The 15,804-nt window shown below is 37.5% G+C and overlaps 2 protein-coding genes across 7 annotated transcripts; one reads left to right on the plus strand and one right to left on the minus strand.

Moving 5' to 3' along the window:
* The first annotated feature begins 1,657 nt into the window (after positions 1 to 1,657).
* LOC116195734 (omega-hydroxypalmitate O-feruloyl transferase-like) lies at positions 1,658 to 3,723 on the plus strand. Its single transcript, XM_031525056.1, has 3 exons — positions 1,658 to 1,844; positions 2,092 to 2,580; positions 2,665 to 3,723. The coding sequence occupies exons 1-3, from the start codon at positions 1,842 to 1,844 to the stop codon at positions 3,535 to 3,537; spliced, it is 1,365 nt and encodes a 454-aa protein (XP_031380916.1). The 5' UTR covers positions 1,658 to 1,841; the 3' UTR covers positions 3,538 to 3,723.
* Positions 3,724 to 4,323: 600 nt separating this feature from the next.
* Positions 4,324 to 8,448, minus strand: LOC116195735 (membrane-anchored ubiquitin-fold protein 4-like). 6 transcript variants are annotated; one of them, XM_031525062.1, is made up of 5 exons: positions 8,259 to 8,448; positions 7,745 to 7,920; positions 5,303 to 5,473; positions 4,875 to 4,959; positions 4,324 to 4,761 (listed from the first exon to the last, which is right to left on the minus strand). In XM_031525062.1, the coding sequence occupies exons 2-4, from the start codon at positions 7,872 to 7,874 to the stop codon at positions 4,904 to 4,906; spliced, it is 357 nt and encodes a 118-aa protein (XP_031380922.1). In that variant the 5' UTR covers positions 7,875 to 7,920; positions 8,259 to 8,448; the 3' UTR covers positions 4,324 to 4,761; positions 4,875 to 4,903. The 6 variants fall into 6 exon arrangements, with proteins under 6 accessions (XP_031380922.1, XP_031380921.1, XP_031380920.1 ...); XM_031525061.1 differs by having other exon boundaries at positions 7,745 to 8,003; positions 8,259 to 8,447; XM_031525060.1 differs by having other exon boundaries at positions 4,324 to 4,959; positions 8,078 to 8,448.
* Between the last annotated feature and the right edge of the window lie 7,356 nt (positions 8,449 to 15,804).

The raw sequence follows: 15,804 nt of genomic DNA on the forward strand, positions 1-15,804 counted from the left end.
CCTAGGGATGGCAAGCGACTAAATCAAAGTCCAAACCTTTTTTATCTTTTAAATATTTTTAACTTCTCCCTAACTACTTTGTCTTCAAAAATTCAACGATTATATAATCACCCCATGTCACTTCACTTATTCAAAATGTGATGCAAGAAAACTTTGTTTTTTTTTGCCACTGATGCAAGAAACCTTAATATTTCTATTTAGTATACCAAAGAAAAGACACAAAAAGTAACTCTTCTATTCTATGGATGGCAAGTGACCAAATCAAGGTCCACTCCTTTTTTTTTAGCTTTTGAATATTTGCAGTAGCGCACCCCTCACCTGTTAAACTAGAGATTGTAGGTTCGATACATAGTGAAACTATACATACCTTTTTATTAGTTATTTATAAATTCTCTTTCATTATACTTGGCATTGAACCTCCTTTATAATCAAAAAAATTATTTACCCTAAAAAAAGATTAATGATTATATGATCACCACACATCTTTTTTTATTTATTTGTTAACCCGGGGTCTCCAAGCTTCGCTCGACTAATCCCTGGGGCTCTGTAAACTCCCGGCAGCGCACAGAGCGGGTAATCACGCTAAAAGTGCTCCGGTGGCCCCAAGGAGATTCGAACCCGGGATCAGGTGCAAATTTAGGCGCACCTTAACCACCAGGCCAAATCTCTTGGGGTTATCACCACACGTCTTTTGACTTCTTCTAAATTTGATGCAAAAAAAAACTTTGAATTTCTATTGATTATACCAAATAAGAGTTACCGAAAGCAACTCTTCTATGTAGATGGTAAGCGACCACATCAAAGTCCATTCCTTACTTTCATGCAACTCTATCGTGTCTAACGATCAAGCTGAAGCTATTCGATATTACAGTCGGAGCTACATGTCATTTGAGTTGAACTCAGCTCGGAAGATTCTGAAGTCCCGAGATAAATGTCTTTCAAACACGGGTACATGTTCGGGACGAAAACCGGGTTTGGGTGGTGGCTTGAAGGGTACACACACAACACACATATATAAAGGAAATTCCTATTTCGGTTATAATGGAGGAAAATCAATCCTACTTACGATACGCAAAAGTTTGGGATGCCAACTCCACCAAACGAGTCCTAACAAGCACATAGAATAAGAAATGGTACAATGGGTCCCAATTATCAGTAAACAACTCCCAACTGCATAACGATGGACCAAGTCACTCATCGTTCTTTCTTGGCCAGCAGTCACCATATACTATCGCATCCCTTCCCAAACCGGAATAAAAACGAGAAACTAAAATGTATATTTCCAATAGTAGCAAGTTGGTCTTGATCGCGCGATCAATAAATGGATCCCTCCTTATCATGGATCCATTCGTTGGATATATCAAGCACCGTTTCATATAGGTTCCAAACTATTCCTTTTAGTGCGATTAAAGTGTCAAAAACAAATCAATTAGGTGCCCAGAAAATGCGTCTGGTTCTGCAATCCATCTCTTTGGGTTGTTAAAAAGCAGGCATCGGTTGTTTAAGGGCAGGCATTATTACGTATTGTGAACCAACTCCGACCGGGTCCCTCATCTCATGGCTGTCATTTTCACAGCAGACGTTAAATATTTCATTTTACAGACATGAACTTATGTTTATTTTTTGTGTGTCTGTGTGTGTGTGTCTGTGTACATATATATATAGGTGTCTGGGGTGCGATCCTCCACTGAGAGCTGGGGCTGAGGTTCTCACAGCAGTTCCATGCTTGACGACACTCGTTGCTGTTGTTCATAATTTGACGGCTTTTCGGGTCATCAGAAAATCTCGGGATCACAGAAGCTCAGAGGCATCCCACAGGAATTCATTTTCAGCCGGTCCAAATGGTCAATCTCTCGAATTCTCGTGATAGTTGACAACTTGACACTGCTTGAAAATAGGCATTCTCATACCATACAGTTCCATGTAAATTTGCCAAATTTAAGACTCAGAAAACTGTTTTCAGGAAATGTTACTATAAACCTTGGAAACTCCCGGAATCAAACCCGAATCCATGGAAGGAATTTTAAGAATGGAGTCGAACATTATGTGAACTTAGGAAGCTGCTATATATTCCTGTGTCTTGTCCCACAGGTTCCGAGTCCTGAAGATTGTGCCTCGATGGAGAATTCCAAGCCCAACGGAAAGTTTCATCCTGGATTCACCGTGAAGCATATCAGAGAGCCGGTGCTCGTTTCTCCAGCAGAGGACACAAAGAAGGGCCTCTACTTCCTTTCGAACCTTGACCAGAACCTCGCGGTCATAATCCGGACTATCTACTGCTTCAGTGCTGATAAGGATGGCAATGAAAACCGGCGGGACCCAGTAGAAGTCATCAGGAATGCCCTCGAGCGGGTCCTCATCCACTACTACCCGCTCGCTGGGCGCCTCACCATTAGCCCAGAGGGGAAGCTCATGGTGGACTGCACCGGCGAAGGGGCGATCTTCGTCGAGGCCGAGGCAGACTCTGTACTGGAAGACATCGGGGACATCACAAAACCCGAACCTGAGACACTCGGGAAGCTAGTCTATGATGTCCCCGGAGCCAAGAACATACTGGAGGTTCCCCCTCTAGTTGCTCAGGTAACTATCACCGTCAACTAATATGCCTTTCGAATTGGTTTGGACATGAGGTTTTAGCTGTAAATTTATTTAATTTATTGTCAGGTTACCAAGTTCAAGTGCGGTGGATTCGTGCTTGGATTGTGTATGAATCACTGCATGTTTGATGGGATAGGGGCGATGGAGTTTGTGAACTCGTGGGGCAAAACAGCCCGTGGCATGCCCATGACGACCATGCCGTTCCTGGACCGTACTATCCTTAGGTCCAGGGACCCGCCCAAGATCGAGAATCTCCACCAGGAATTCACCGAAATCGATGATTACAAGTCTGATGCCAGCTGTGGCCTCTTCCAAGGGGAAGGGGAGACCCTGTATCGGTCCTTCTGCTTCGACCCCGATAAGCTGGAGAGGCTGAAAGCTAAAGCCACTGAAGACGGGGTTCTGGGAAAGTGCACAACCTTCGAGGCCCTATCCGGCTTCGTCTGGCAGGCCCGAACAAAGGCCCTCAATTTCCCCCCAGAGCACAGGGCGAAGCTCCTATTCGCCGTGGATGGGCGGGCCAAGTTTGAGCCTCCTCTTCCTAGAGGGTACTTCGGGAATGGGATCATGCTTACCAACTCCATCTGCCTGGCTGGGGAACTCCTCGAGGGCCCGCTCTCACACGCTATCGGGCTTGTCCGTGCAGCTATCAAGATGGTTACTGATGGGTACATGAGATCAGCAATTGACTACTTTGAGGTGACACGGGCCCGACCTTCCCTGGCAAGCACGCTGTTGATCACGACCTGGTCCAGGCTCTCGTTTCATGGCGCTGATTTCGGTTGGGGCCAGCCAGTGGTGTCAGGCCCTGTGGCTCTGCCCGAGAAGGAGGTCATTCTGTTTCTCTCGCACGGGAAAGAGAGGAAGAGCATCAATGTGCTTCTCGGGCTACCAGCACCGGCCATGGAGATATTCGAAGAATTAATGTTGCAGATTTAAAAAGAAAACAAGACAGGAGTTGTGTTTGATATTTTGTCTGTTGAATATCCATATTAATGATTCTTTCTTTTTTTCTTTTTTCTTTTTTTGGGTTCAAATGTTAAGTGTCCTGAATTACGAGTCCGTCTCATTTCATTAATGAAGAAATTGAGGTGCGTGTGATGTCCTTACGTATTTCGTTGCAAATCTTTGATCCATCCCAATCTCGAGTTGATGACACGACGAAGCTGTGCTCGCTTTCCTGCTCGAGTAATGCATAAACCAAGATGCATCTTTGTTTCGAGTCGAGAATGGACATGAGATTGAAAACGTTTAAGGTCAGTCCATTAATTCACAAAAGTGGCAACGGAAAACAGAAAAATGAAGGAGAAGTTATCCGTACACACGTACCCACTGACCCGGCACGAGACTAAGTACTGTAGACTTCTTCCATGTACCTGGCTAGCCCACTTTCTTCGGGATGCACATTTCTTAATGAGAGGAGAGGTAGCAGTTCCAGTGCCAGTGGCCCTTAGAGCATTGGAGAGGACCACCAAAAATAAAAATGGTCTATATTCCACTTCCCTAAAAGGGAGAAAAAGTTGCTATGGATGGAGAAGTGCCCTAAAAGAGATGGATTCCGAAATTAAATGCTCTGATCATGCGAAGTGAGGGGCTGCACGACCTGACAAAATTGAGGCAATTCGGATGTCCCAACTTCTGCAAGGGCCAAGACTCCTCATTATAACCACATGCACTTTGAAAAGAACAGAGCTGGGAATTGCTGAAATGATCACGATGCAGAGATTAGCAGAAAGAAAGTCGATACTCAAAAGAGTCAGACACACACGCTTTACATTCAAGAGTCCAACACTTGCTATCGAGGAATCAAATAGCAATTTAAACTAATGATACTATGAAGGAGAGGCGAGAGAGAAGCGCCGTCATACAGGAGAAGTTTGCCTATGCTACATACATGCATTGATTGATCAACTCAAACCACTTCAGCACAGAATTCATCCCGCAATCATGTCCCCACAACAGATTCACAATAGCAGAACCTTTACACAAATTCTTTTCTTCTTTCTAAACCCTTTTACCGCTTTGAACTTGGGACTCGTATCGGCCAAGACCAATCCTTGTGTTACAAACAGAGAGGGAGAGGAGAGGAGGAGAAGACGACAATAAAAAAACTAAGAGGAGAAGGGACACCAATCATATAGCAGCGCAGCTCAGTGTCAGTGCCTGTTGATACAACAAACAAAGCCCCTCGAACGAATCATATAACAGGTGAGGATGGCCAACTCTAATCAAATGGTTTCAACTTCCTTGGAGATCGCTATCCCAGCAGCACGTACCTATAGTATGATTTTTGCAAGCACATTTCTTACATTATGGTGCATTGGCACATTTGTTTCCTCGGAACCTCGTCCACCTTCTTCTCTGCTCAAGGGAAAAAACTGTCAGTAATTTGATCGCCCAAATGACTACCAGCAAAGAAACAAGTCCACATTCTTGAACTCCACAACTCCTCGAAGAACGAAAGGTTAATCCTTATCATGTTAAAAAATTCGTGATGAATACACATGGTAGATGACCAGGAATTGCTATTGAAAAATGCTAATTCGAGCTTTACTAGTGACTTTTCTTTTCACCTCCTAATGTTAGAAATACCTATAGCAGAAGGCATGAATTATAACATGAATCCCCAAACTCTAACACAGATATTGATACCGGACTATTCCATATATCCTCACAGGTTAACCACTTCAGGGAAAAAAATTACCAGTCTTTGTTTTTGCTACTGACTGCTGCACAACCACATGCATGGTGATCACTGCTTTTGGAAGCTCTCCAAAGGGTATCCTACATTGTCCAACGGTCTTGCTGTTTTCCAAAATTTTGCCAGCATTTATCAGTTTGATGTCATTTGCGGACTTCGGTGCAATTTTCTTATCTAACACATTAAGGACGTAGAATTGCCAGGTCAGATATATGAAAAGAGACATGCATGAAAAGATTAAGATTAAGACAAAGACATATATATTGGCCAAAATTCACAGGGCAAGGTCTCAAAACAAGTATATATTTGCCATATAGAATGAGTTTCGACTTCACTCGCATACTGTTATTTGAGAGCATATCAATGAACATGCTGGTGAATCAGAAAATCTATAAAAAAAAGAATGCTTAGAATTGACCTGAACTATTAAAGAACATGGAGAAGGATCAACAGAAGTTGATAAAGCAGTTAAGAACACGGAGAATGACCAACAAAAGTGATAGAGCAGTTCTTTTGTTCCCAAGGACCAAGTCAGGAAGAAATGCAATTCTAAAAAGAGAAAGAGAAAAAGTGGTCATTATCAACCTGCCCTGCTAGGGGGAATCTAAAGAAAGTGGAGGCATGATACTGTTGATGTTAAAATTTAGGGTTCCTCTTCTAGTCTTTCAAGCAAAAGGAGATTTTTTTTGTTGGGGGGGGAGAAAAGCAAAAAAAAAAAAAAAAGAGGAGAGATGCTACTTCTAGTCTTCCACAAAATTCAAGCCATATAATGACACACCACTTTCAAAAGTATCGCAACTAGGTAGAAGAAACCAAATCAAATTAAGTAGTTGCAAGCAACAAAAAGAAGGCCAATCCCACGTGTCTCCAACAAAATATAGGTAATTTGGCACACACAGACGTAGAAAAAAATTAAGGAAAACTCATTCCAGCTTGTGCAACAAGACAAAATATTTCTTATATTTATTGAGGCTGATTAAATGTATCAAACCGAACTTCAGAATAAGATTTCACAAGGACACGAGGAAACCACAGCAAAGAAGAATTTATTCTAAAGTAGTAATACAAGTGACAAGCCAAAAAAACAATTCATTCTGCAATATAGCTAGTCAGTGAGAAGAAAGCAATCCATATCAAATCGGCGATGATATCAGTTAAAGTAAAACTGATAAACTTAAGAAGTAAGATGAAAATTTTACGTAAAATTGCAAATAAAGAATTTGCCAACTTTATATTTCATTTGCAGTTTGAGACCTAGTTGTGAAGAATATATATATTATAGCACTCACTAGAATCCAAAAAAACTCTCTTTCTTCACGTTGATCATGCTTTTCAATTATGTACAGCTTTTTGTAGACAATATACTTCTCTCAGAGCATTTTGCTATCAACAATAAATGATAAGTTTTTTTGTCTCTCATCTTGCTTAAGTATTAAAAGCATCCCATTGCATGACCACCGTGTTTATATTATATCATCATCTTTGGTTGAGGAAGAACTTTCTCCCCAGCTCTTCCTTACTTAGTCTGTCTTTTCTGTATCGCAACATATCAACTACAAAATTCTTTCCCATTTAGCTACCTCCCTTCCACTGATAAGGACCTATTAACCTTGATAGAACCATGACACATCATAAGCTTTTTCAATGTTATTTTCCCAGTGCTCTGTTACTTGGATGCAAACAACGAAAGATGGAACACTCAAACCAAACAGAGAAGGAGGTCCACAGAAAAAACTTATTGAAAAAATTTGTCCTGACTTGTAAGCCCTACAAAAGAAAAGCATCATGCGCCACAATACCCTGGATATAGATTTGAATTTTTAACATTTTACATTAAAAGAAAGCCACATTTTGGAGCATAAGAACAGATTGTGGATCTAATAGACTATAGCAAATGCAACTCACGGTATACATCAAGCATGAGCATAATATTGATACCGAAACATCGCTTTAGGTGACAACATTCGGCAAAAAGGTTGCCAAAAGCAAGCTCTGCATTGCCTTCTTCTCCTTCCCCAAATAGCAAAAAAGAAACAGGAAAAGCAACAAATAATAAAAAATGCGGACAACAGAGATGAAGCATGCTCAATTTGGTAGCCCACTGGCCACCAAATTTCATCTACTACTGGACTTGAGTGGTCAACTGGTGATGAAGCATGCATCTGTGAAAATGACTCAATATCAATAAATTTTTAGATAAATATACATGTACCACATCTCCATCCATGTATTAGATGGACCTACTTTAAATGTTTAAAGGAAAAGTAGATGGACAAAATATCCCGAATGCTGACCTGCTAAATCAGATTAAGTGATCATTTTCTAGCAAGTCTAGCCTTTCGATTTTTCTTATTAGCAAAATTTCCATGCAACACAATCAGTGGTGACACAAGAACTACAAATAGCAATTTACATGGTTCATGACATACTGAAAATAAGGCTCACCTTTAGGCCATTCAGCCACGATTCTCTCCTTCACCATGCCAATAGTTGATGTAGGCGAGTACTGGAAAGGACCAATATCCGATCCATCATACAACCGGAACTTGAGCTCTATGAGGTCCTCCTCTGGCATTTTCCCTTCCTCCACCAAATTAAACACCTAGGACTGGCTTAATCCCCTGGAACGCCAATAGAATTTCACGAGGCCGCGGCAATACCCCGACACGTCAACAATCACGCAGAACAGAAATCAGCAATCCACCTATAAACACCACTGGTGCAGAATAAGAAAAATCGACAAACAACAGCGGCAGCGCCACGAATTGGAATAATCACCACAGCAACGTCAAACCAGTCACTAAATTCTGCACAGCTGCAGCAATTTCTCCATTCCTTTCTCAACAACTAAACACCGGAGCAGCTCAACAACTCACAGAAGCAAATACAAACCCGCCGGAGCTCATTTCGACGCCGTTACCGGAGCGAATCGTGAGAGGCGGCAGTGAAGAAGCCGTACCTTCCGATGAAGACGAGCAGCGGGAGAATGGAGAAAGGCGGACGAGCCGGGAGCTGAGACGGGGAGAATCCACGAGGAGTTCAAGTCAAAATCGGAGATGGAAACCCTAGAAGGACGCTCGGATCTTTCTCTCTGACTGAATGGAAGAGACGCCACTGTTTCGATGCTGTGTTATTGTGCAATCCCACTACGCCCTTCTTATTAAGCTTTTGTTTTCTTCTTCTTTTTTTTTTTTTTTCCTATGATGGAAATAATAATTTGCGGCGACTTAATAGTAGAGGCTAATTTTGACTTGAATTCCGATACAGCTTTGCCACTAGAAGATTTTGGTTTCGAATTCTAACACTACATATACAATTTGTTAACTGCATCATATATCGTGAATATTTTTTGTTTTCTTCTTTTTTTTTCTTTTTTATGGAAATAATAATTTGCGGCGACTTATTAGTATAGGCTAATTTTGACTTGAATTCCGACTCAGCTTTGCCACTAGAAGATTTTGGTTTCGAATTGTAACACTACATATACAATTTACTAACTGCATCATATATCGTGAATATTTTTTTATCTTTTTCGCTGGATGTGTTAATTACATTTCCATTTTTGTTTTTTTATTATCTTTTTTGGATAGGATGTAAGAGAAAAAGGATAAAAGAAAATTTCAGGCTGCGAATCTTGGCCGTAAATATAACGGGCACTTTGTCAGTAAATTCCCATGGAAACTGCGGCTACATTCGGCTGCTCCATGTCTACCCTTCACTGTCTCTATCAACCAATCAGAAAATGCCACGTAAAAAATCTGGACTTTCATTGGCTCATTTTAGTGAAATGCCGTGGTTCGGGTGGAGATAAGCATTGCCTCTTTTGTTTTTTACTTTGACCGGAAAATTTAAGCGGGAGAGTTTAACGCGTCGTGACACACGAGGAGGGAGAGCGTGGCATCGGCCGTGAACGCACGCGGATGCCGAGGCGCGTGGACCTTGTGGCGGCATGCCAATGGTGCAATGGCTGTCCACGTGGCACGCGGTTGGCTCACCAATGTCGACTCGATCGGCCTCCGCCGTCAGACTTCACCGGTCGTGGCCGGCCCGGGTCGGTCTACCACCCACCATGTGTCCGTTTACTTTAGGTCGTCGCGCAAATTATGAGATGGTTTATGGTGGTGCATTTGATCCATGTCGGTTTAAGATTCGTGAGAGCCTAGAGGGATGGCTGTGTCTGGTTGAGTGCAATGGGAAGTCGATATCGATCAATTGGGAAGGTCTGAGATGCAATATTTTAAAAGTTAATGCACTGTGCATGCAAGTAGAATAATAAAATTGTTGTAAAATAAAAATAATTCAATCTTAAGTGAATTACACATCTTTCGAATAAGTTACACGTATTTTAAAACATTAATTTGAATAAACTACTAATGGTCCATTTGGAAACAAAATCAAATCAAATTTAACTTCACTTCAGTTTACTTTTCCCTCAATTCGATATTAGGACCAAACAACAACACAATTATTACTTTTTTATCATTTTCCTTAATTTAATAATAATTTATTTCACATACTTTTTATTATCTATTATTACAATTATTTTTTTAATCCTAAATTATACAAACCTTTCATTACTTTTCCCTAAATCGAACAATACAATCATTACTTTTCAATATTCTTCTTCGATTTTAATTATAAATTTTTCACTACTTTTGTCTTTATCCCATGAAATCAAATTAAATCAAACTCCGTTCCGTTATCAAATGCAACATAAGATTGTTTGTAAATCACTTATATTTGGAGTAAAATGCATAGTTTCCAAATAGTTTTTATTTACAATACTTGTAAATTGCAATGATTTCGATATAACTTTACTTAAATTTTTAGTAAATTAGTTGAGTGCATTATATCACCCCTTTTGATGATAGAAACATTGAATCTCTTGGATCAATCAGGTATGTAATGCTTATTATGTTGTTTATTCTCATTTATAATCGTAATACTAATTACTAATCGGGCACTAATTACTAATCGGGCTTATAAAATGTTGTAATAAAAGATGAATGGATTTTTTATTTTTCTTTGGCCAGAGTGGTCTTGTTTCACTATTCCGTAGGTGATGAGGATGACTCATACGTAATAACTAATAAGCACTCAAATTACTATTTTAACCTAACTCGTTCATCGTATTTTCAAATTGTGCCACCCTTTTGTCGTCGCCGCCGCCTCCTGCGAGCCTCCTCCTCTATCAACAATGAACATCATATTAGACCAGAATTAAGGTTGTGAAGCCAGATTCAACCTCAAGGTGGCTGGATTGGCCTCTACGACAAAGATCTCTCATTCTTCTTTTTTTTGTTGAATAAAAGGCCGGGAGGGGGAGACCAACGTAGCAATCCCCCTCTAGAGACTACAGGGGCTCCACAGCCGCCATGAAATGTTTCATTTGCCCGAATGGGTAAAGAGCTCAGTGAGACATAGCCCACCTAAGTCACCATGACCCCACCAAAGCGTACAGTAGACCAGAACAGCTCTCATAGAATAGAGAACAATGGTCTACTAACGCAAACGCTTTCATGTTTAAGTCAAATTTCGACCCATTGACCTCCCCTTTGGATGACAAAGTCCGTTACCAACTGGGTTACCACCTTGGTGGTCTCTACGAGAAAGATCTCGACTACAATTCCTCGAAGACAATCAACTTATGAACCTCGAGCTAGTGGCTCGTGAGCCACTTGTTCGCTAGAGCTCACGAATCGGGGAGTGTGTTCATCTTCTTCTTTTCAAACATTATTTTTTTAATATTATTATAATTTTTATAAGGCCAAGGCATTTCTGTCATTCGATTTAATTTTTAGTTTTGCAATTTTCTCCAGCTAAACAAAGAAAAATTCATCCACATTTAATTTGATTCCCTCTCAATTCAATTTCCTAACATTTTGATTCACGATTAATTACACATTAATGTACCAAAAATGTCATTATATATTTTTGTATATAACGAGCAAGATTTGTTGAACTAATACTCTGGTTATATTTTGTGCAGCTTGATTAATATACTAATTAATAAACACTAGCTCTCAAGCGCGAACCGCGATTGCTCTCGCACTTGAGTGCAAACTAGAATATTGATACAATAGATAGTGCAAATATATTGGTTTGATAGTTTATAAGTTTGCGTGTTATTAACTTTGTCATTTTAAATATTGACCATATTAGAGTGAGCGAGTCGGTAATTACTACACCACACACGTGTACTACACAATTACTATAGACTCATGCATGTTCTACTCGTGGTTTTCCGTTACTTTAATTAGTCGTTACTTATACATTGTAATTTTATAGCCTCAGTCTTACTTATAGATCGTAATTTTATATGCAAAAGTTAATCGATATCTAATATCTATCCCCGTATCTATATTATTAAATTAAAGGAGAGTTGCCCAATACTCATTTAGTCATGTGTCACAGCATGAGAGTTTTATAATAGATTATTTTAATATTCCCTTCTCTTTTTTTCTTTTTGAATTCATTCTCTCTCTCTTTTTCAAAAATAGAAATAAAAATTTCAAATTATTAGGTAATTGGGCATATGTCCAATAAAAAATGTAGATTAAATTGTAGGACCTTTAAAAAGAACATATCCTCATATTTTACATTTTTATAATTTATATTTGTATCAATATATCAATAATACTTTCATTAATACGAATACTTGAATACATTTTAAGATTTTAGTACTTTTTCCACTAAAATGAATTTTTCACAAAACAATTTTTTGCATACTTTTTTAGGGCCATGTATTACTTATAAAAAATAGATATTAATGTTTCTAATTATGTTTGTATTGTTTTTTTATTTCTAATTCTCTAAACTTCCTAATTTTCTATATAACTAATTCTTTTACATAGTATTATCTTTTTCTTTATCATATATATATTTATTGAATTCAATGTGTTAATAAGTGTTTAGATCCTCAATGATTACTTAAAATTTTATTAGAATTAACTATGTCCTTGAATTTATACACATATTTTCTGGATATAAGTTGGTGTAATTCTTAATAATGTAGCATTAATCTGTACTATTATAAAGAGAGAAGGCCCTTCGGTGGAAAAATTATTTTCCTAAATTATCCATATTGCATATAATTCGATTAATAATAATCATAAAATTGATGCTGAAATGATAAATTTCATAATTATAACTATCCGCTATCTCCTAATCCACACTCTATCTCCATTCCCCTTTACAACGTCCCCTTCATCTAACTTAATTGAAGGTGTTTTTTTTTTAAATTTTATTTATCCCTTCCCTATTATTCCTTGACTATGTAAATATATAACGAGGATACCGAAAAATATAATCTTTTGACACGTATTTAATTTTAAATTTTTTTATATGCGAGTTATGCATGTAGTTCGGATTGCCTCCAATAGAAACAAATGTGAATTAAAAATTATTGTCCTAGATTTTTAGACTCGTGCATCGCATGTGTGAATTAATCTAGTACTTAAACTAAGTAAGAATTTCGCAGGGAAACTCTCATTTGCTTAACACGTGACAAAATTTTATTGGTTTGTTTAATTCTTTTTGTCTTTTCAAAAGTTTTCTTACTTTATTTTTCTTCTTTTTCATATTAAATCCTTCTACATTTTGTCACAGAATATTTATATTTTAAAAATTCCCCATAACTCTATCAACACAGCAAAAAATTCTACAATATGTTAATAGATTATTATAGTTTTATGAATGGATGAGTCTATTTTATATCTTAAATGTTTTACAGTTGCATTTTAAAAAATGTATCTATTTTTTCAAGTACTTTTAATTCATCCGATATCATTTAGTTCTCATATATCGTAATTTTTGTTCGCATGTTCAATGATTTGAATTATACAGTTAAATATGATTTGAATGGACTCCATACGCACTTTCATCATTAAAATAATCCCTTTTCAAGAGACAATGAGGGATTGGGGGGCAATTTTTTTGTTGGATTTAGTGGAAAGGTCGGTTTTTATTTTTTATTTTTACTTGGCCTAATTTATAAGAAGAGGAGATAATAAGATAGATTAATAGACAAATAGTTAATTAAAATAAAATGTGGTTATAACTTCAACTTTTCGTTTAAATGATAATATTATATTACTGTAGAATATAATATGAAGAGATTTATTGGAACTTCTTTGGCCATTTTAGGTGAAGTGGTTACTAATGAGGATGTTGGGCTAAGACCACTAAAAACTATCTGGATGACCGAAAAATTGAATAATAAAATTGAAACTAATTCGAATAAGCAAAAAATCGAAATTATGGTTTGATTTTGATTTTATTTTTTCCGAAATTTCTGTATTATTTTTAGGCTGCAACTGCATGATGTTTGTTGACTTTACAACTTTCTTGCTATTGGAATGGATGGGCTATAAAATTTATAATTTGGTATTCTCTGGTTGGTTGATTTTTTTTTAAATGAAATTAGCATTTATCGAATTGGCTGGGCAATGTGATCAAAAATAAATTTGATTACGTGGTAAACCGAACAGAAAAAACTGAATTTTATGATTTTATTTTATTTTTTAAAATGATCTGAATATGAATACGTTTTTATATTCTTTAAAAAAGAAAACCTAGTTTATGATTTGGTTTTGGTTAGAGCAAAAAAACCGAATCAAATTGAAACCGAGCACCCTTATACGGGGCAAGCATGCGACGATGACACTCGTGGGGATACTATACGTAAGATTATCGCCTACATGGTAATAAGTTTCAGCAACTACGACTCCACTGTGCATATGGCATCATTATCACTGTACAAATTCGATGCTTAACTATTACTTAACGCAAAATCTGATGGATCCACATTGATGATGGCGTCGTGTTTATGTATTTTCGCTTTCGCGATACAATTTATTTTAGAATTAATATTCATCGCATAATCGAGAGATGTCTCAATTCCAATTAGGACGCAAGCATGTATGGATGGATCTATGAATTTTGTAAAGGAAATGAAGTTCAAAATGACTCTGTATTGTTAAATTATTAGGAGTGAAATATGATAATTTCATTGAAAAAATGATAAATTTGTTAAAATTTGATTGACATTATATTTTACTATTTTTGCATATGTGGCAAGATATATTTAAAATTTTTGTATTCTAATAATCACTTGGCAAGTTCAAGTGCAAGCTTATAGTTTGCATAAAATGAAATTCACTATATTATGTAACCGGAAAAAAAATCACTAAGTTAACATATGCACCGCGTCCTAATATGATTCGAGGAATTTGTCCAATTTGATGCTATTGGATATGATTTATCAAGCATACGGATGGGATATAGATCTACTAAATTAACATTTGCACCTCGTTCTAAACTGATTTGAGGAATTTGTCCCGTTTGATGCTATTGGATATGATTCATCAAGCATATAGATTGGATATAGATCTAAATCTCGATCCATGGATTCCATTTTGATTGCGAGAGTTGATTCGCGTCGAATGCACTCCGATTCAACTACATACAAACAATGTACATTTTTTTTGGTCAAAAAACAATGTACATTACATACATTGTTATAGGAATACAGACATATAGCAATCAAATTATCATCATAATCATAATTAGGCGGATGTGATTTGTTTGGTTTTACAATCATTTTTTAACTCTATTCTACTTATCTTAAATTCAACAATATAATTATTACTTTTCTCTTTTTATTCAATTTTTTAATTATTTAATTCAATTTTAATACTAAATTCTCTCAACTATTCATTACTTTTTTCACAATTCAATAACACGATTATTACTTTCTTTCAACTATTAGTTACTTTTTTACACTTTTTTCATAATTTAATAATACAATTATTACAAACATATTAAAATCAAAACTCAACTATAAAACCGAGCAAAACACGAGGGAATTGATTTCTCCATTTTTTTTTAAATGATTGTTCGACTTAGACCGCCGTGCTCACTTCACATACTTCTTCGCCAACAAAATTGACAATTTGATCCCTGAAATATACACCTCATGGCAAGTTCGTCCCAAAAATAAATTATGTGTACTAATTGGTCCGGATGTTGCAAACATTAGGACAAATTGATCCTTCCGTTTGAAAACACGAGAGGTCCTTGACGGAACCATCTTGTAGAAGGCGTTAGTGTGCACTGTTCATCGTCCCTGAAGTTTCTAACCTTCCTCACACCCGAATTGTCCCCAATTCCTTCTTCCCCCAAAATTCGATCAAACCCTAATTGAGCTATAAATCTTCAAATTCTGGACAACGCCTCAAATTCGATCAAGCCTTCCTTCTGCAATTGAGAGTGTCGCCCGTGAGGATCCGGGAGTCCACCCATACGCTTCGCGCTCGAGGCGACGGAGGAGAAACGAATCTCGGAGTAGCTAGTGTTGGTGAAGATGTTGTGCATCTAGCAAAGCTTCCTCTTTTGTTAGTTTATCAGTCTATGTCCCGAGCATGTGACACCCAATATAAATTAGTTAGTTGATTATGTACTGCAAAGTTGGGCAAGGTAATTTTTGGGATGCGAATGGATATTTT

This window comes from Punica granatum, chromosome 2, assembly GCF_007655135.1.
Source record: "Punica granatum isolate Tunisia-2019 chromosome 2, ASM765513v2, whole genome shotgun sequence".
NCBI lineage: Eukaryota > Viridiplantae > Streptophyta > Magnoliopsida > Myrtales > Lythraceae > Punica > Punica granatum.

Coding starts and splice junctions, on each gene's coding strand:
- LOC116195735 (XM_031525062.1), bottom strand. CDS start 7,874: ATGCCAGAGGAGGACCTCATAGAGCTCAAGTTCCGGTTGTATGATGGA. Junction 5,474..7,744: donor CGTGGCTGAATGGCCTAAAG/GTGAGCCTTATT, acceptor TTAATGTGTTAG/ATAAGAAAATTGCACCGAAG. Junction 4,960..5,302: donor AGTAGCAAAAACAAAGACTG/GTAATTTTTTTC, acceptor TCCCTTGAGCAG/AGAAGAAGGTGGACGAGGTT.
- LOC116195734 (XM_031525056.1), top strand. Junction 2,581..2,664: donor TTCCCCCTCTAGTTGCTCAG/GTAACTATCACC, acceptor ATTTATTGTCAG/GTTACCAAGTTCAAGTGCGG.